The following is a 20,523-nucleotide window of genomic DNA, read 5'->3' on the forward strand; positions in this document are numbered from 1 at the left end:
GCATGTCGAGGCTAAATGGTAGAATAACTCTTCTCTCATTCCATGCAATTCATGGCCACTTATTTGAGTCCAGATCGGAAGGTGACAGCCCGTCGTCATCTTTCAATAGCTCAACACACCTCTCTCTACGGAGGTACAGCCCATAAAGTTAGTAATAGCACTAACAAGGGTTTCTTGCGCAAGTATACTTTTCGATGTCGCTTTGCCATAGTGAGAGTACAAAACAAGCAAAACGAGGGATTTAATACCAGATCAAGTCAAGTCCTTCGCATGCGTTGGGGGTCCCTTGCTAGTGCTATTACTATCTTTATGGGCCGTACCTCCGTAGAGTTCATCGGTCTTATATCAAACGCATAAAATCTTCGCTCTAACTTTCCAACAATGAGCGTCCAGAGTGGGGTTTGAAATTTGCAGATGATGCTACGTAGGATGGATCAAGGATGGGACCCGAGTGCAGCATTCCACGTGCGCCAGTGATACGGTGAAGTGGGGAAAGAAGAAGGAGGTTTCGGATAAGGATCCGCATTCAGCGAGTGATATTTTTCATACCGCCTTAAATTGCAGGCCCCGGAGAGTTTCGGTCATCTAATGAGGTGATTAGTGAACCAGGGAAGCTAGGTGGAGGGGTATTGTTTGGATAAGCTTACTCGGAACCCAACTTACAACCGGGGGGGCGAGGAGAGCACGAACTTATTGCTTGAAGGATACTCTATATACGCAGTATGCTCTTTATGTAGTGACTTATTGTCCTAATAGTGTTTGCGACCCCTTTTTACAGTGTATCAAGAAGACGCCGATACAGCAAGTTGTAGGGCATATGGATAGAGAATAGACTCAAGAAACTTTTCCAGTCCGCATCAATACGAGCACGGTACAAGAAGACCACGTCTACGCCACCAATCGCGATTCCCTAAATCCTGATCTTCAAAAAGTCTATTGCGGTGGATCACACGCCACCAGGCATCGTGGATCCGTGAATCCTGGGATGTAACCGCAAGCCACCCCCTGACCACCATCGGCAAGCCCGCCACTAAAACGCCCAGATCTCAACATGTGCCGATTCCATGACCAAATCCCGTCCCACTTCTTTCAAGCTTCCCTTTGAGCTTACTGCAACAACCTGCAAGATTGAAGGGTGGGATGGAAACAATGAAGCAAGTTCAAAAAGAAAGTTCCTGATTTGCATTCCGATTCCGCTACCCTCCAAGGAAAGCCCCTTCCTGAGATGTTTGTCCTGAGCAAATTGAACAAGTGTGATTAGAAATAAGAAGACCAATCAGCGGTAGCGGTGGGTCAATCTTTGTTCTTGAATCTCGAATCTATCCGTTACACCAAATTGCCTGCCGTAGCCACCACACGTGCGACAGCCTAGGTGACAGACTTATACGTATGCCTACCGTGGTATGAGAGGGCAGCCTGTGTAGTACTGTTCTTCGAAAGCTTAAAATCTCTCAAGGAAAGTTATTCAGCTCTCGATTCCTCGTCTTTATCAGTTTCCTCTCTACGGCAATTCCTTGCTGACTTGATAATCCTCAGCCTTGAATGATGAAATGTCCAATGCCCTTCAGTCCCGAAGTCGACAATGGACGGCATTAGATCACTGCTGGGCCATGGCAATGAGCTGGTGACCCAGTGGTGGAAACAAGACAATTAGGCTCGTCACTTCTGCCAAAGGGTTCGCTTCCGCACGTTGGTCTTCGTGTTGACTCTCTTATTCATACCATTAACAATCCTCTTCATCCTATATTTGCAATGGCATTCTGCTTTTGAGGCCCCAAAGGCAGAAATGGCAGAGCATTTTAATCCTGTTATGACGCTTGGACCTGAGAGAGATCTGAAGTTTTTGCTCCATCCACAAGATCATGTGTCGCGTGACCCAGGAATTAGACACTTCTCGTGGAATATCACCAAAGGCATGATCGCTCCCAACGGTGTTCAAAAGGATGTCTTTCTCATAAATAGTACACATATAACCCTCCCTAGCCATTCGAAAAGTAATACTGATAATGGCAGACGAGTTTCCCGGCCCCACAATTGAGGCTCGATCTGGAGACACGCTCGAGATTGAGGTTTTTAACTTCGCTGAGGAAGAGATATCCCTTCACTGGCATGGACTGCACATGAGGGGTGCGGATACTGTTATGCCATGTTCCACGAATTCCAGGTTAACATTGGTGTAATAGGAGCAAATCAAATGGATGGACCAGTTGGCATCACCCAATGTGCAATAAAGCAATGGGGACGGCTTACATATCAAGTCCCGATAGGTGACCAAGCAGGAACATTCTGGCATGGCAAAAGGGTCGTTGGTCGCCAATTCACACTGACCTGGTATAGGTATCACGCACATTCGGAAGTTCAACGGGGAGACGGCCTCTATGGTGGCCTTGTAGTCCACAACCCAACAGCTTCTCCAGAAAATATCGAATACCAGTATGACAATGAGCTGTTGTTTTTGGTGGGTGACTGGTATCACTGGCCCGCCGCAAGAGTTCTTGCTACTTTTATGAGCCCCACTAGCACTGGTGTAGAGGTTTGTTCCTTCGTCTCCCTACAAGAAATTTGAAGCTAAACTTTACCTAGCCGTGTCCCGATGCTCTCCTTATAAACGGTCTAGGTTATTTTGATTGTTCTATGGCTACCCACGGGGCTCCAGTTAACTGCAGCCATGTAGAGAAGCCGTGGCTTATGTTAAATAAGAAATACCGTTATAGAGTCCGACTTGTGAACGTTGGGTAAGTCAATTCTTTACGAGGTTACCATCCCCTGTTAAGACATTTCATGACTCTTCAGATCTTTGACTGGCTTTTCGTTCACCATACCGGACTCGAACTTTGTATATCATTCAAGTAGACGGAGGTCAGCCAGTATTTACAGATTCTGATCTTGCCAATTCAATTGGAGTCCTTTATCCTGCTGAGAGGGTAGATTTTATTGTTTCATGGCCCGAATCGGTCACCGGAGCTGATACTGAAGTAATCATTGAATTAGACGATGAGTAAGTCCAGTTCTGGCTCTCGTTGCATTGCCGTCACTCGTTCCAAAGCTGTTTTCCAATTCTAGTCCTCATTCCCTTTCGGTATAAGTGATCTGATCGGTTCTGATGCCGACAGATTTTTCTTGCGCCCTAACTTTGCTCTTACACCAACTCAGTCTTTCCTTCTCGCAGCAGAATCCGGGAAACATCAGTCTACAAACAACACCACAGAAGTTCATCGATTGAGTCTTCGAGATGTAAAGGGGCCGCCACTTGCCGAACCTCTGCCTTCTCCTGGCAAGACGTTTATGATATACACTGCCATTGAGGCTTTGACTCACCTCAACAACATTCCTCATGGATTCATCAACCATGCCTTTTGGGAACCGCAGAACTTACCACTAGTATCTCTAGACCGAGAGATCTGGGACTCTCATCAACTTGTTCCTTGGACTGGTTCTGAGCCCACATGGGTTGAGCTAACCATCAACAATATCGATGCCAACGGCCACCCTTTTCATCTTGTAAGTCTCTCCTTTCAATACGTACTTATTCCCAAGAGCACCCCAAGCTGACATGTATTTCCTTACAGCACCGGTTTGATTTCCATGTTATCACTTCATACGAGGGAAAAGGCGGCTGGGACTACTATAATCCCTTCACCCCAACAAGACCCCCTCGCGGTGGCCCATTCAACCTCGAAAATCCGATACATAAAGACACTGTTTATGTGCCTCCGTGGGGCTATGTGGTTATTAGATTTTTAGCAGATAATGAAGGCATCTGGGCATTGCATTGTCACGTTTTGTGGCACCAAGGAAGTGGGATGTCTATGGCTTTCCAGGTACTCGGGCATGAACAGAAAGGTTTCAGTGATAGTATTGTTGGATTAAGCGCAGAGAACCTTTGCATGACTTAGCCTGTGGAGGATTCTTCTGACATGCGGTATTGACTGGATACGAAAAGAGAATGCTCAGAGTAAGGCTAGAATCTCGCTAGGAGTGGTACTTGAATTTGGGGAGCAATGTCACGGGAATGGGCTACTGTGTTCTCCTAGCACATATTTTGTATTTGTATCCCCCGAACCGCAAGGAATTGGGGTGTTGGGAAAAGGGGTATCGGATGACTAGAGAAATTATGAATGTAGATAAAAAGAAATCTCCTTGTGGTCTTGGCAGATCCGGATGCCGAGCACTTCACACAAGATCCAAGAAACATTATTCATAAAGCAAATAGGATCTACAAGCACTTCATCAAAAATCTCACTGAAGCGGTATAAAAGCAGATTATATTGCCGGGAAAAAGTTGAACATTGAAGTGGTGAGAGAGTGGAAGGGCCTGAGCTCGTTACGAGGTTACGAGCCTTTGGACATGGGTCTGTGGATTATAGGGCGCTTTTCAGGCGTCGCGAATTGAAAGGCGATCAATTGAATTCAATTCTATTAAATAACCACAAAATATAATAATATAAAAGGTAAGCAGCACGATAATTAAGAAGCTATAGTTTATTCTCTTAATATAATTAGAAGAGTACTAGCATCTTTTAAAAAGTTGGAGTTTTCCTTTAGTGGAAGTTGGTCGCTAAAATGCCCTATAATTCACAGACCCGTGTCCGCAGGCTCCTTAAGCGACTAGCCTCCTGTTCGCGTTAGACTCCTCTCTTGCAACATACCACGCGTTAATAAAAATAAAAACGAGAGCAGCACTTCTTTCTTGCTTTTAATTAATACGGTACACTCTTCGGCAAGATGAATAGCGAGAAAAGAGCTGTATAATGTCAGCTAATTCTCCGCTCGTTACTCGTTAGCTGAGAGTGTTTTACACACCAACCACCAGAGAAAAAGTAAGATCCTGTAAATTGTAGGAATCGTCCCAATTCTAGGCGGTAGAAATCTCGGACTAGATCTTTTCTCCAATTCTCCGGGTACTACTTCCTCATTACTCTTTAGTTGGGGTTCTTTAGAAGGTGTTGTGTCCGCTAGCTACTTACGAGCCCAACCCCACTAGTCTGCGAGTACAGGGCAATTTTCAGGCAGATTCAGGCACCCCGAACCCGCTTACGGCTTCCCAAAACCAAACTCTACGAAAACGCTTAAATATTATGAGATAATGAATAAATAATCACGACTTCATGTCTGGGGCCTAAGACGTAAAGTAATTAAAGTATAATTTCATTAATTTATTTTCTAGGAATTTGAGGGTTTCAAATTTGAAATATACCTAAAATGCCCTGTGCGCGCAGACTAGTGGGGTTGGGCTCGTACCCGGTTCAAGTTCCAGGGCTTGACGTGATCGTTCTTTGTGAAGTGCCAAATTTCCGTCAATAAGAGCTGGTAGATCTGTATTCTCCGGTTGGGGAATTCTTACTATGTCGCGTAACGATAGCTCTTTTTGCTCTTTCGGCCAAGCATAAAGCCTGTTGTTCCCCTCCCAGGTGTACTCCTTTAAATTGGGAAATATTCCCCTCTCCGCTATCATGTTGAAACCCAGGCGGCCCATTCCAGCTATCTTTGTTTCGATCTCACTTGCAGATAATTGGAAATGCGGATTAATATCGTATGTTTAATTTTTTTGCCATGGCTTCCATCCAATAAACAAACCATTTTTTGTCTATATGGCCGTAGAAACTCATGAGCCGTTCGACGAAAGCTTCCCAGACAGTCAATGCGGAATCACCATTCCCCAGCTCGAGACTAAATCGACATGGAAGGAGGTATTGCAGGCCGTCAACAGTACTCCGTTTCTGGTTTAAAAAGTGAAATAAGCCGTGGACATTGCAGTTCATGAGTTTGGCACGGACGATTCGCTAACGGTCGTCTCACATATCCCCCGAACCCTAGGGAAACAAGAATAAGCAAGGATAGAAACGAGTTTGTTATGGCCGAATCCGCCGTAAGGAATATGAAAGTCTGGATACATAGACCAGTCGAACTCCTTCACGGGGCTACAACTTCGATATTAGCGTTGTAAAAGAGCATCTTCTAGAAACCCCGATTGAGCATTGTGCCCGTCCGTGAAATTGAATGTTTTTTTCCAGAACTCACCCTCAAGTAGATCTACATTGCAGTCTTGGACTCGATCGTCAAGACTCAAAAGGTAGTAGCTTCATCTGGCCAATGAGACATTGCAGGAAGAGTGAGAAGACGTCAAGTGTGCCGAAAAACACTTTCAAGTTTTTTGGGGTTTCTTGCTGAAGAAATTCGTAGACAGAACGATGAGTGAATACAATTGTTTCTTTGAAGGCGAAGTGCCCGGGACTATTAGAATCCCACTTACCCACTTGATGGCGATCTGTAGTCTCGGCCAGCCCTCTGCAAAGTCTGCTGAGCCTATATTTGAAGTCATCCACACGAACCTTGATTTCAAACACGGTGGCTTCGCGCATTGGGTATCCGATCCCAAAATCTTTCATTTTCGAGCATTCTCAATAAAAGAGTAATGCAATAGAGACGGAAGCGAATCTGCAAACAGGTGGTTACAAAGAACCGAGGAAGCATATTCCCACATGATATACTGTAAATGAAGACTCAACTGAGTCGTCCAGAAGTCCAAGCCTTTCCTCAGCTCAGCGACCTCATTCATGGTCTAGATATTGGCCATGGTTGCCCGAATCGATTCTCGCACAGAGTGTGGCTTCTTTACCTTTGTCTTCTTTAGCAGCGCCAAAATCTTCTCGCCCAAGCAATGGCAGATAGCAGCAAGCTCAGCGATGCTGTTTTCCTGGCTGATTCGAGATTCCGCGGCCTTTTCATTTGTCAAGGTATTCAGCAAGCCTGTTCATCTTGGAAGTAACGTATTCAAGCCGAGTATTTTTGAGGGTGCTGTCGGTGGTCGATTCGTAGAGGATGTAGGTGGTGACGATAACCCGTCCAGCGAACTGCATGAAGGATATGACGGCAGACGTGGCGCCGATTATGGTGAACGGATCCGCCATGGAGGCGAATGAGAGAGACCGGAGGAAATGGGACAGTGCCAGCATTAGCAGGACAGGTACATGTGTGCGCGACCTTGGGCTTTGTCGATAGAAATCCAACCAAAAATCTAACCCAATCCAATATACACCTCGATATCAGCGAGTAGCCAGAAGACTCCTTCGAGACAGAATGACAAGAGCGAATGGGGTTTACGAGGATTTTGTGATGGCGAGATATCGTTGGCTCTTGGCTGCGCGTCGCTTACCCGTATAATCTGCACCGAATCTTGACCTCACCAAAGTCCATTTCCGTCTTTGGACCTGAACAGTCGCCGCTGTAGCCTGAGCCGAGGGTGAGCAAACCCTGAGCCAGGCTGAGGAGGAGGCGGCGGCTCGTTTGGGCTCCTCGGCTACGACTGCCGCCGGTTAAAATTGGAAAGAGTGAGGCAAGGGTTCTTTCGGGGCCGATGTTGGACCCCCGTCAGATCCAACCCTCATTCGTATACTAACACATCGCGTTAATCTATTAACCATCTATTCAACTCCTCTCTGCCACAAGTTATCGTATCCAAATACACACAATACCATACGCCAGTGACGGTCGATCAACGATTATGGGCCCTTCGAAGGACGACAATACAAATTCTGGGAGTCAATATCTGGCGTTCCCTATAAGCATGCTACCTATTATACAACGCTACCAGATACTTTCCCTGAGCAAGGTATTGTTCATGCGAGACCGCGCAACAAGGTACAGTACGACAGTTGTATCGAGTGTAACGATAGCTGGTGTGCTTAATGGGCATGACGAGACTCGTGCGGATGCGAAATCACATCAGGGGAAGGTCCATACCAAAGTTCTGTCTTCCCGAGGGGCAGAGAATTCCATGCGAGCAAGGCAAGGCAAGGTAGAATTATCTTAGCACTAGGAGTTATTTTGACGAAAGTGTTACGGTTACTGGTGTACCTGTTGGCTGTTGTAGGATTTATGCAACGGCGAGACTAGGACAAGAGAAGGTTCATGATTTGGTTCAGCAGGAGAGCCACGCAAGCAACGTAAGTCGGAGGTGCTGAGATCATGCAGGAAGACAAGCAGCTTTATGTCAGCGATAGTGCATTGATCTCCAGGGGTGCTATTAGATGGTTTCTGCGTCGGCTGACCCTCTTGTGATTCATGTAGCGGCGAGGTTGGCTGTTGCGAGATTCACGAAGCAGCGGGACTAGTCCAGGGGAAGGAGCATGGATAGGTTTAGCTAGAGAGCCACGCAAGCAATATGGTAGAGTCATCTCGGTAGCAACGCCGTACTAATAGAGGGGTCTCAGAGTTAGCGTCGTTCCTAAGCATTTAAAATTCATGCGTAGATGAAGTTACGCCATAAAAGGATGATACAACTGTGCTCTGCCTTGTGTAGCTAGGAAATTCATGCAGAGCAGGGCCAGTACCACGACTAGCGTGATTCATCCAGTGGCAGAGTTGCGACGAGGGAGAGGTTTACATCAAGGTTCGCTCCTGAATACCATTGGAATCTATAACCTTAAATGTTGCCAAATCCGGGTAAAAATACTACAAATAGCATGTTAGATTTCCACTAAAGTCAGACTCAACTTTTTTTTTCGCTGGTTCTGTTTTAGTCTTTGGACGTGAGCAGCTGCCGCTTTAACCTGAGCCGAGAGTGAGCATTCCTGAGTATGCCTGAGCACGGCCTGAGCTTGGCCTGAGCTCGGCCGGAGCAACCTGAGCATGCGCTGAGAGGCCATTTTAGCTCCCAAAGGGGCTCGTTCTGGCTCCCTTGATGTTCGGTTATACCTTCCTCATCTTGTCTCCAAGCACAGATCTCATTTTGGCTCCCTTGCGACTGAGATTCCCCTCGAGCCATTTTTAGATCAACATTCGCCCAGCCTGTGGGAACTTGACTTAAGTTAGCTTTGTAGCATACTACAAGGAGAGAGACATGCCTTTTTGCTGGGAGTATTGCTGGTTGGGGAGGGAAGTGGGTGCTTGGGTTCGGTGTTCGTGTTCTTGGATATAATTCGTTCCTGGAGGAGTTGTAGGCGTGCGCTCTTACGAGGAGATTGTGGTCGTTCTTTCTTGATACCTTGTGGCCGCGATCCTGTCAGACATTAGCCAAAATACGTAGCGGATACGAATGGCTTGGTTACTTTTGCTTTTTGGCACCAACTGGGGGTTGCCTTTCGTTCGCGGGGCTATACTGACTGGAGGAGGGGTAAGAAATGGGTTTATGTTGCCGCTGGGTTGATGGACTGAGGTAGATGGAAGAGTCGGAGGGGTTCAGCGGGTGGTGGCGACGAATGCGCCAGGAGTTTTGGGATGCAGCGTGAAATGCAGCATGCATCCCTCCCCCGGAACCACTGAAGTCAACGCCGGTGTCGTTATTTAACACCATGCTGAATAAGGATTAGCTACGGGCCAGTTTAGCCGATAACTGCTTGTTCTGGCAGCCTTGATTGTCCTTGAATACCAGTAGTTAAATTTCTACCTCCGTAGAACATCCCCGTTTAAAACTAGGCTGCCAGAATCGCAGCCTAACGGCATTCACCGGATTGCCCTTCGATTTCTTACATAAGTAGCAGATCACACGCTCAGCCCCGCGAGCCAGACATTTCGTTTTCGCAAACATCGTCACCACCTCCTCACAAAATTTCAAGTCGCACCGTCGAACACTTTCCCAGCGCAGAACCAATAGCAGCAGTAGCGACTCAGGCATCTCGCTCGATTCGAACACTTATCGGCCAGTCTTGAGTCTCGTCGGTATCTTTCGGGCGTAAGTAAAAGCTCCCCAGGGCGCTTCGAGCCTGAGCTCCATGATTTGTCAGGAGCTTACTTGGAATAGCTCTGCGTGCCTCTCTGGACCCACGTTTCCTCCCTCATCCCACGCCTCTTCGAACCTTCCGTCTCAACACTCGGCTCAATATATTCTCATCGATTCTGCGAACGGTGGAAAGGTCGGGCTCTTGTGTTTTGGCATGAGCTTATATACGTTCAACTATACCTCCACATACGAGCATCCTCGTTGCCTCAAAGATTAATAGCGACTCAGAGGCACAAGAAACACCTTAAGCAGGACAAGGTTTGTGCGTAACTGTTATTGCCTCAACTCAAACTTACTTTGGACAGCAACTCATCAACGATCAACAAGCATTGTTTCCAAGTTGTCAACAACTTAGAGAAACAACTGCGGGCTCGACCGCTTCTGAAGAGGGAAATGATGTTGATCTTGACTCCACGAAGCGGTCTCCCGCAGAGGAGCCTTTGAGATGCCCACATTCCGACTGTGATGGCAGAACTTTCAACAGAAAGGATCATTTGCTCCGACATTACAAGACGCGTGTGTTCCTCGATACGCAGGCTTTCGGGGTCCTCAATACGAGCAGGAGGGCACAAAGCGGTCTGTGACGGCACGTACGAGAGAGCACAATGAAGGTGTCGTAGACTGCTGCATTCCTAAGATACTAAGCTAAGGAGGGAAGAAGAGAGTCTTCCATAGAGAGGGCAGGTGGTATATATACATGACACAGACGCTAGTAGGCCTGCTGCGCACCCATAAGCCTCAGTGGGTAGCCCCTGGCACGTGAGTAGCATGTGACGAGTGGTTCAGTTCGTCACACGGTCTGTACTTTCTCGATCTCATGGAGTAGCAGGGGGGAAAAGAAACATTTTGATTGATTGATTTCATTTGCCTTTGCGCCCCTGTAATTCTTCCTAGTGGATTCAAGGTAGTGTGAGAAACCCCCGGAGACTTGTAACCCTAACTCTAACTTGGGGTTATTTACCCTAACTTAGGGTTAACTGTCCTTTCCTAGAGTCACGTGATATTCTTGCTCGCACCATAATGTTGAAATTAGGGGCCTGAGGCCCCTAATAGGCTTAGTAAGCCCTGGAACAGAGCCTTAGGGGCTGTGTACTAATGGGGCTTAAGCCATAGGCTTATTTATTACTGAGTAGATTATGCCCTGTAAGGTTGATTCAGGGCATAATATGCCCTGTGAGGGTAAATCGGTTCAGCTGAGGTTGAATGGTTCAGTATAAGGCTCTCTGGTTTAGGGGTTTAGTGCATGTGACTTAGGGGGTTCAGGGCTATATATACAGGCTACTTACCACTGTAGAACAGCAGTCAATTCAGTACGTTTTACTTGGTTTACATTGCAAGCACGTGACCCTAGCTCTTTATTTAGCTAGTTCAACACATAAGGGCGAGGGCAACACAAAGAATCACGTGTTAAAAACTAAAACTTTAACTATAACTCTCCCTTTATTAATTATATACTACTGTGACAACGCTAGCCCCGAGTCGGACGAGAAGGGAAGGGTAGCCTAAAAGTTCTTCTTTATTTTATGTTACATGACTTTTAAACACGTGACCTGTTTATACTATATCTCACTCAAATATCACAGATATCCCTTTTAGGTCACGTGACTTATTCTGAGGGCCCTCACTTCGGCCTCCACGGCAGTGGCCAAGCGGAGCGCCATTCCAGCCAATCAGAGGATCCAGAGGGACTTCGTCCCAGCCACAGGCGCAGGAGCTTGCCCCCTGCCTTCTTAACCCTACCCCTAAGCCTCTTCGGGCGTAGCCCGCCCTAACCCGTTAAGACCCTAACAAGAGCCCGTGACCCGACGTCCGTTCCCTAACCCTAAGGTGAACTCAGAGTGGAAGGTCACGTTCGGAAAGTCGATTTCCGAGCTGCAGCTCCCTCTGAAGATTGTTAGATAACTTGGCAGGATATTATTGCTTTGATAGTGATGCTTTGGATTTATCGACTGCAACGCTACCATGAAAAGCATTGTTTGCCTTGTTACACGTTCCTGCACGGAAGGCCTTATTAGTATTGCATCCTGTCAAAACCAATGTATATTTATTTATTGGAAATCTTTCTTCAAAGTAACCATATTCTCTGATTGAGACCCTTTTGCCGCCTTGCACTAGTAGGTTGATATCACTTGTTCAGGGCTTAGCGGTCGTGACTGAGAAGCTTCACTGTACACGTAACAGAGCCAACCACTGTGCTTCCTTTCGATCCTTCCTCGTCAGACTCCGACAAAAGGCCAACGATTCAAGAATTTTATCCCGAGCCAATGAAGACTACCAGGACCGCAGCATACACTGCAACAGCGCCAAAAACCTCCTTTCTCGACAGGGATGTCATGAAACCAACCCATAGGGAGAATCCAACGATGAAACCGGTCAGTGTAGCCAATTCTCTCTTATCGACCTTGACTTCTGTCTCAGTCTTATACGTGTTGACTACCGATAGAACCCACACAGCAACAACGAGAGAAGCGAACGCAACCACCATGTTAATACCAGTGACCCATGATCCAATCTTGCTTTCTTTGGTGTACTGGACTTTACGAGTAGAGATGTTCTTATCCTAATTGCATTGTCAATACGTCATCTTCCAAGATCCGGAAACGCTAAAATACTGACCAGGAACCAAAACTGAAGTTTCGAACTGATGAAGTTTGAGACCCGGTCTTCTTCGGCAGGAGGTTTCAGCGTCACAACATCGTCACTGTAGAGATTTACTTGACTATTGCCTAGAAATTGGGGTTTGTCGCTGTAAGAAAAGCTGTACCAGTCGGATAAGACGTCTTTAGTACGATCTGCCGGTCGTGGAATCTCGAGAAGTTGCTTCTGAAGTACAAGCGCTTCATCTATTTGCAACGAGCCGTGAGAAAGGGGTATTTTGGGAATAGTAGAGATACTCACGATATTCTTTTAATGCCTCTTTGACATCTACAGCCAGGTACCACCTGTCTTGCATCTTCTGAATCCATTGGTCAGACAGGTTCAACATAGGCCAGGGTGTGTCCGGGTTGGCTGTTTCCCATTGGAGCCGCCTTTGCTTCATTTTTTCTGCGCTACTAAACATCTCAAACTCTTCCCATGATTTTGCTGCATAGTATACCGCTTCGGGAACCACTCTGTTTTCCAGGTAAGGTATTAAATATTGCTGGAGCATGACTTCAAGATTCGTGATTGTAGTTTCTATGTTCAGCCATAATACTGGAGGAGGAAACAGAGCGAAAAGTGCTTCCATCGTCAGTTCATCAATTGGTATTGGCGAGAAGTCGGCTAAATTGTCCACAGAGGCGTTTATAAGATAGATAAGTAGGTAGGTGGGTGAGACCCCCAAATCTTGTGCAATATACCACAGCAGATAACCCAATCTCTTCCGAGCCAAACTTGGTCCCCGTCTTGGCAAACGGGGATAAGTTTGAACCTTGCTTCCCTCTTGTGGCTCTTGGCCTTTCCCGGAGGATCGTGGAATCGGTCCATTGACTTCCACGAGATGCTCTAAGAGAGTCCTTTCTGCCTGGATACATCCCTCAAGACAAGCGAGACGTTCGAAAAGTGTACCCCTGTTACTCTCTTCTGGGTCTTCAGGGAGACTTTGCTTGCTCCCAGACCTCGGATGCCATTTGGTTTCCCTCTCCCTGATCCCAAACAAGAATTCTGGTTCCTTCCCGGACCGATTCCACTTTTCTTTGTCTGCGTTCTTAGGCAAGAATTTTGGTTCCTTATCAATTTGTGCTGCCAAGTCGAGGGCGCTTCTAAGTAATTCGTCCCGTGTAGGTCGTGGGTCGGGGCGTATTAGGCGTTGGCTCTCTGGTGATTCTGGTTCCAATATCTTCTGTTGAATTCTGAAACGCAGCTCTTCGAGTTGTTTTTCTCTATCCGGCCTCTCGCTCGCAAAATCTTCTTCGTCAAACTCGGCCTGTTTGGCTGTGAGGCATGCAACTCGGCTTTGCAGGTACAAAATGTTTCTCATTGATGCCTCGTCAAAGCGTTTGAAGAGAGCCGAGCCTCGGTCCTTGTCCAAGACAATGAAAGAAGCGCTCTTAGGGAACCCATCCAGGACGTTCCGGCCCCATACCTTCTCATCCCCTGAAAGCTCTTTGGGTATATTGAATATTGCAAGCCGGTCCCTTGCTGGCGGATTGCCTTCCCATGGGTTCGGGAGAGCCGTTAAGAACTTTGCCGCCTCAAGGTCGATGTTGTCGCTGCCTTCCGGCACTGGTCTGGTACTCATTCCCGCCAGTTCAGTGCTGCCTTCCTCCAGAAAAGCTCTGTCTCGAATTAGTCATTATGCTAGTAAAATCTCTCAGGTGGAAAATGCTAGCATCGTCCACCAAGTTGTATGCTCAAAATTTGAAGGCGAAAACACACAGAAGTTAAGAATTATGTAGACTGACCTTGGGCTTGGACTTTCTTCTTCTCGTTCACGTCGGTCTTGCAGCTCTGGTTCACGCTGGGGAGGCCTTGGTCGACGTGGCTCGTCTCTTGGTACTACCACCTGCCTCATCGCCTCAAAGTCTTCTTCCCGACGAATATCTCGATCACTCACTAGAGCCGTAACTTTCTTCTCTCCAACAACCGTGTTATGAATAATACTTTGTACGACAGCAGGAGTTACACTCAATGATTCCACAGTGTCAATAAGCTTCCATTGGGTTTTCCTGTCTTGTTCATGGATCTTTACCAAGTTGACCAAGGCTCCGAGTTGCCTCCCTTGGATTTCCCTGTCTTGTTCATGGATCTTTACCAAGTCGACCAAGGCTCCGAGTTGCCTCCCTTGGGTTTCCCTGTCTTGTTCATGGATCGCCCCCAAACGAATTGCGTTTTTTACAGACGTGGATAACAAGTCGACCAAGGCTTCGACTTGGTTGCCCCACCTCCCACCAATTTTATTAAGCGTTTCGAGAACTGCCAGCATTTTTTTGATTACCTCTTCTGATTCTTTCGGTATTGAAGTCATTTCCTCGTTCCTTCCGGCCAGTAGAGGGCGTTGTGAGGCGGAAACATCGACGGAGGAATCCTGTGTCGATTTGCTTTGATGCTCTCCATCTCCCGAAGGAGATTGCTCGGTAGCTTTTGGGTTCTCTGCCATTTTCAGTCAGCGTCGAGATGGGCTCAAAAAGCTGTGGAAATGTGGTCCTCGACAATTAGTTCTAGGAGAATAAATTTTGGCACAGCTTCTTTAGGCTGCCGTGAATCACGCGTGGATCATGCAGTCCTACGTCGATGGCGAGGCTATGGCCCTTATTGGCGACAGATAAGACGTAGAAGGGTAACACAAGGCGATCCCATGACCTCCAGCTCGGCACAGTCCGAGGTTTGATTGGCGAGGAAGACCGTGGGAGGGAACTACAACGACCCATATGACCTGACTTAGGCGTACATTCTTTTCAGCCCCAAGCCACAGTGGAGCTCCCACTCAGCTGTCGCATTCCGAACACATTTCCCTTCGTAACTTCTCATTTCCAGCCTGGTTTATCAATGAGCATTGTAAAGGTGTGAAATATGATTACGTTGACGGAGCACGGGCGGATGCCCTTCAATTTTTGCTTTAATACAAACCTCAATACTTTGGATTTCGGGGTAAGAATCAACCCTTTTAGTCTTTGAGCGGGTTAAGTTCAATAGTGATGTTCAAAGCTAAACACGTACTAGGATTGCGACGGCAAACCGCCTCCTCAAGCTTCCAAGGTGCGCTTAAGATATAGCGACGGCTACAATGACAGTTTCCCAAATTTAAAGCTTTTGCAATTGGTACACTGGTATCTCTGTGCCGCTGCTGGACACATTCCGTCTGGACAATCACATGTGCCAGTCATGGTCAATGACCAACGACACTGGGCTTTCGTTGATAATCACTCCAGTGGGAATATCATGAGCCTTGAAATGGCCAGTTGGATTGGTCTTTCCATCCATGGGGATGGAGTAAATTTCAGGATGATAGACGGTACTGTTGAGCGCTCACTGGGTCATGTATGGGTCGACTGCTCTCTTATTACCACCACCAAAACTTCGAAGCAACACAGGTTCCACATCTTTGCAACCCCTATCAAGCCATTGATTATCGGCGGCCCATTTCTGTACGACAGTGGCATTCTTATAGCATCACCCAGCGCATCAATAAAGGCCTTGGATCTCAGTAATGAAATGGATCTCTTGTCCCACACTACAGATTGTGTGACGCACCAGTACCCCATGTATTTGATCTGGGTAGAGGCCGAGGCCCTCCAGATTTCTGCTGAAGCCATAGCAGTTGCAGATACCGGTGCGAACGCGGATTTGATGTCACTCGCATTCGCTCGAGAGAAGGGGTTTCCAGTCCAACCGGTACGAGAACTCGAAGGCGTCATTATGACCGCCAACGGCAAAATTATTCGTTCCAAAGGTATCATCATAGCGACCGTTTGTTTTTCAAATCACCATGCTCATCCCTTTGCACCTCTGCGCTGCCGTTTTGTCGTCATTGAGAATTTGCCATTCGACGTCGTCTTAGGGAGGAGTTTCGTGAATCAGCAAAACCTTCTCAGAAAGTCCAAATCCCAACTGTATCATCACATGGCATTCGAACAACAACACACCTGCTGTTCTGTGGAGGAGCTCAGCAAGATGAAAAAGTGGCTTGCAGGTGCTAAAGGATTGGATAAGCCGGCGGGTAAAACCCTCTTGAACGAGATAGAGAAAAATATAAATGAATGCGAGAAGATATACAAAGAGTGGGAACAATACGAAGTGGATGGTTCAATAGCAGTAGCAGCTCAGCTTGATTATCGAGACGCATGGAACATTTATGAGCGGAACAAGCAAAGGTGGGAAGCAACTCCCTATAGTAAGTCAAGCTCTACCATTATAATCCTTTTGCAAATTGAACTCATATATAATATTTAGAGCAATTTGTCTCCGCTTCGAACGCTAGGCAGAGTGGTTTTACCCGTCTTGATGAGCGATACCGAATACAGTCAGCGAGGGAGTCAATGGATAGCTTGCCAAACGGTCAACCAAGGTGAGTCGATAAAAGATACGACATGAATATATCTTACTTGCGTCTAAATGCTACAAGTAGATCTCTTAGATCTCCCACTCCACAACCTCCCTCGGCCCTAGAGGCCCCTCTGCCCCCACAACCTCCCATGCCCGGCGGTTCATCGGAACCAGCAAGAAGTCCAAATGCTATAAGAGGATTTCGCATATCGCGCATTCCACGACTTCATTTACCCAATGGACCTTCGGAACAACCAAGGCGTCCAAGTGCTGCAGGCACGGCACACACGTCTCCCATTCCACAGCCTCCTTTGCCAAACGGGTCTCCGGAACAACCAAGAGGCCAAAATGCTGCGAACTCACTATCCACATCTTCTATACCACAACTTCGCTCGCCCGCTAGCACCAGGAGACGACTGTTTTTCCTCTTTAGAGATAACTCTCAGCCGAGGAAAAAAGACTCGTAGCAGATTTCCATTAAAAAGTCCTATTGAATGTTCACAGGAGCCGGTTGATAGAGACTTTTTAAACATTCCAATGATTCACTTGCTGCAGAGCCATCTCGAAGTCAATTGGCGGTGCTCTGGAATATGTGGATTGAAAGTCTAGAGTCCATTTTGAGTCTCCCTTCTATTGTACATTTCATCACAATCGATATCAGCAAACACAATCTGTATACTCTTCCTCAAAGCACTTGATTTCGTTTTCGAACAGGTAGAGCAGATTGCCATTGACGTACTGAGACCACGACCCCTTCTCGCAATATCAGACCACCCCCAGTTTTCCACATCCCAGTCAGTTGCTTTCATGATTCTCTAAAGACTTGGTCTGCTCAACCCTACTACTTATTGTGGAATGGCACCATCAAGACTAACTATACCCCGCAGTACAGTCAACGGTGACTTTTCTGACTCGGATTCGCTCATCAGCGTGCAACACCCGCTATCACGACCAGCTATAACACAGCGTTCAGGCATAAAACACTGAGAAAGCACTGCATGCTATGGGATTGTTTACTGCCAACATCAGCTAAAGAACATCATCGAAATCAAGAGGAGATTGTCGTCATTTACCAGAACGAGTCGACGGCATCAATCAAGAGAGACTGTGATGAGTTCTCCACAGACAAAGGCAGCCAGAGATCGGTAATTGGGGAGTTTAGGGTTTGTTGTTAACTTAATAGTTCTATGAGGCCCCTTGTTTAACCGGATATTAGGCAAGTATTAGACAGAAGTAGACGTCTACTTTTAAAAGAATAAAATTAGAGTTAAGGGCACTATACCGCCTCTCGGCTGGCACTAGCCCCTGCTTATACAAAGGTAACAAGGAGATTTTTGGGATTTGTTTAATTAGAAGATGAACACTGCAACGTAGATTTGCGAAAGTAGAACAAGTAAAGATCTGAATGCATTTTGGTACGGGAAACACTACGTTATACATCGTAGATTTGAATATCAACGGACTTTCGATGAGTATTTCCGGAGCGCACGAGTAATCAAGCTCGACCTCTTGGATGTCTGCTTACTCTGTTCTTCAAGGGATAGGTTATTGTTCTCGTCCATCAAATGTGCGGCTGACACCCCCGTGTCCTCCACTCGTAGTCCTGATTCCGAGATTGCTGCCAGTCTTTCCTGTGTCTTCTTATGCACTGTCCACCTTTTTGCCATTATTTCTTTCCTTGTTCCCCACGATGCTATCAAGGGTAGCATCCTCTTCACCCTTTCTTGATTTGATCTCCACATTGTGGTTAAGTATTGAGCTCCAGTAATACGAAAGTGGTTCTCAAGAGCCTTGAAACACATCGACTCATTTATTTCGGCAGAGTCTGGAAGGATGATCATATCACTAACGATAGTCATGTCAGCGTACTCTGGAGCGAGAGTTGAATGGATCGAAGTCCCATTGACCGCGGATTATAAAAACATCTCCTCTCCATGGGAAGTTTTCGCCTCCTTCATCGTGAACGTTGCGCTAGATCGATAAAACGCGAGGATTTGGGTCCATCGGATGTTCGATTGAGTGGTCCGGGACCAACGTATATTTGGCTATCGGGTAAAACATCATGTAATAGTCGCTCTCGCCTTGCTCCTCGTCCCAGATGTCTTCTCGATTCCAGAGAGTTTGTTTAATTTTTAAAGTGGACCCGAGTGACTTGGGATTCGTGATCAGCTGGAAGGCAAACATTATGGGTCTTTCGTGAAACTGCTCGAGTGATTCAATCTCATTCAATCCATCCTCTTCATAGGCGAAGACTTCCACTTGCCGTGAATTTCGAAGAGAATCGCCAGCAGGAAGATGAAGAGCTGGCACCGCCACGGCGTGAAGTCTTCCTGGTGCTTTGATGGGATTGTCTGAGAACAACCCTGATTCAAAATCTTGGCCCGGGTTACCGCTTCTTGTAGCACGTCGGTAAGACGGAGTCATTCGAGCTGAAGTCTGTGCATACGACTCAAGGGAACCGAGAGATATCTGCTTGATAACCATATCCTAGATGAGAGACACCATTTCCGTGTATGCCTCTCTCAGCCCTTCTGCGAATGTGGAGTGGGTTGGAGAGAACTCAAATGGGAAAGCCCAACGTGGGTAAAGCTTGCGATGAGTGTCTTTCATGCTGTACTTTGGATTTCTCCCAATCATTTGCCAACATAGCCAGCAAGACTTTTTGGAGCAACAAAAGTAGTCTAAACACGGCTCGACATTTGATTGCGAGAAATGCATCAGGAGCTGCATTTCACAATGGACGCGGGCCTTGTTACCAGCCGACCTCACAATTCCATCCATCCGCCCAAGTTGCGCTTCATTGAGGCTCAGATCGCCACTCCATGACTGGATCTTCTGCATGTAAGTTTCGCCAAGCCATTCATCCTCCTGTGACGGAAGTAATTGGTATTCGAAAGAATATCCGCTCTGCTTCTTGTCTGTGCAGAACTCGCAGAACTCGACATAAGCAGCAGGTGTCGACCAAGGTACTTGATCCACTTCACCACCTGAGCAAGACCCTTCAACTTGACCTTATTTCCCGAAGGTGCAGTCCCAACTTCACCAGCAAGAAATTGAAAATCATGGTGCCTGCGAACTTGGCCCGCCGAATGAGCAAGTTTTACCAATGGACAAGCTGTCTGGTTGCCAAAGTCTGTTAGGCTGGATTTAACACCTTGATACAGCTTGCATTCATCGATGATAGACTCGGCGACTTCCCACCCAGCCCTGCACTCCTTCTGCAGTTCATTTATATCGCACTAACTTATCTTTCCGATGTAATGTTCGAGACGGGATTGGCTGAATTTGCACATTGTCTTGAAAACATCCGGATGCTCGGTGTGAGTTGAGCCCTCCTTGGCTAGTGTGTTGAAGCAACGAACCAACTCATCTGCGAAGACCTTATTCTCGTTTGCCGCAACGCCTAGCTCGTCTCCATAGGCAAGAGGCCCATATCCCTTCTCGCTCTGATTCTTGGCGATGTAGAGTGTGATCTTCTTCTGCTCCTCGTTCCTCACCATCGCGGTAGCAGAGACGTGATCGCGAGCATCTTGGAGCTTGGAACGTGCAAAACAATCAGCAAGCCGGCCGAGGAAGTCCTGCGTGGCCTCGGGAGTCTCTGAAAAACGAACCAGTGGCTTTCCTTCGAATTCCCCTCTGACTACGTGAAGATAGAGGACAGCGGCATAGAATGTCTCCTTATCAAGACCGGGAAGTTTCCAGAGCGAGGGCTTAGGAGTGGGATGGGGCTTGAGTTTTGTAGTCTTGGTATATGGAGGCCGAAAGCTGAGAGGATCCGGCTCAGCATGGACAGCAACCGAATGCTCCTGGATCGAGATCCTGCTCGTGGCATTTTG

The 20,523-nt window shown here is 47.0% G+C and overlaps 4 protein-coding genes across 4 annotated transcripts; 2 read left to right on the forward strand and 2 right to left on the reverse strand.

Annotated features, from left to right (window-relative positions):
* Positions 1 to 1,582: 1,582 nt before the first annotated feature.
* K444DRAFT_642229 (multicopper oxidase) lies at positions 1,583 to 3,896 on the forward strand (the record flags this gene model as incomplete). The annotated part of the gene is made up of 10 exons (XM_024884711.1): positions 1,583 to 1,624; positions 1,655 to 1,961; positions 2,014 to 2,127; positions 2,184 to 2,289; positions 2,338 to 2,533; positions 2,584 to 2,735; positions 2,794 to 2,849; positions 2,905 to 2,998; positions 3,114 to 3,501; positions 3,570 to 3,896. 10 exons carry the CDS (start codon positions 1,583 to 1,585, stop codon positions 3,894 to 3,896), a joined length of 1,782 nt encoding a protein of 593 aa, XP_024738932.1.
* A 7,849-nt stretch (positions 3,897 to 11,745) lies between these two features.
* On the reverse strand, positions 11,746 to 14,834 carry K444DRAFT_662170 (uncharacterized protein). The gene is made up of 4 exons (XM_024886665.1): positions 14,107 to 14,834; positions 12,620 to 13,980; positions 12,338 to 12,564; positions 11,746 to 12,281 (listed from the first exon to the last, which is right to left on the reverse strand). Exons 1-4 carry the CDS (start codon positions 14,799 to 14,801, stop codon positions 11,973 to 11,975), a joined length of 2,592 nt encoding a protein of 863 aa, XP_024738933.1. The 5' UTR covers positions 14,802 to 14,834; the 3' UTR covers positions 11,746 to 11,972.
* A 590-nt stretch (positions 14,835 to 15,424) lies between these two features.
* On the forward strand, positions 15,425 to 17,223 carry K444DRAFT_361008 (uncharacterized protein). The gene is made up of 3 exons (XM_024872182.1): positions 15,425 to 16,535; positions 16,595 to 16,709; positions 16,767 to 17,223. The coding sequence occupies exons 1-3, from the start codon at positions 15,527 to 15,529 to the stop codon at positions 17,152 to 17,154; spliced, it is 1,512 nt and encodes a 503-aa protein (XP_024738934.1). The 5' UTR covers positions 15,425 to 15,526; the 3' UTR covers positions 17,155 to 17,223.
* A 1,435-nt stretch (positions 17,224 to 18,658) lies between these two features.
* On the reverse strand, positions 18,659 to 20,187 carry K444DRAFT_718760 (uncharacterized protein; the record flags this gene model as incomplete). The annotated part of the gene is made up of 3 exons (XM_024888434.1): positions 18,659 to 19,174; positions 19,457 to 19,698; positions 19,932 to 20,187. The coding sequence occupies 3 exons, from the start codon at positions 20,185 to 20,187 to the stop codon at positions 18,659 to 18,661; spliced, it is 1,014 nt and encodes a 337-aa protein (XP_024738935.1).
* Between the last annotated feature and the right edge of the window lie 336 nt (positions 20,188 to 20,523).

Source organism: Hyaloscypha bicolor (genome assembly GCF_002865645.1).
Source record: "Hyaloscypha bicolor E unplaced genomic scaffold K444scaffold_55, whole genome shotgun sequence".
NCBI classification, from domain to species: domain Eukaryota; kingdom Fungi; phylum Ascomycota; class Leotiomycetes; order Helotiales; family Hyaloscyphaceae; genus Hyaloscypha; species Hyaloscypha bicolor.

Bases quoted from the DNA above. Each gene is read 5' to 3' on its own strand.
- K444DRAFT_662170 (XM_024886665.1), bottom strand. From the start codon at position 14,801: ATGGCAGAGAACCCAAAAGCTACCGAGCAATCTCCTTCGGGAGATGGA. The intron at 12,565-12,619 runs GTGAGTATCTCT...CGTTGCAAATAG, and splicing joins AGAGGCATTAAAAGAATATC to ATGAAGCGCTTGTACTTCAG. The intron at 12,282-12,337 runs GTCAGTATTTTA...CAATGCAATTAG, and splicing joins AACTTCAGTTTTGGTTCCTG to GATAAGAACATCTCTACTCG.
- K444DRAFT_361008 (XM_024872182.1), top strand. From the start codon at position 15,527: ATGGTCAATGACCAACGACACTGGGCTTTCGTTGATAATCACTCCAGT. The intron at 16,536-16,594 runs GTAAGTCAAGCT...TATAATATTTAG, and splicing joins GTGGGAAGCAACTCCCTATA to AGCAATTTGTCTCCGCTTCG. The intron at 16,710-16,766 runs GTGAGTCGATAA...AAATGCTACAAG, and splicing joins TTGCCAAACGGTCAACCAAG to TAGATCTCTTAGATCTCCCA.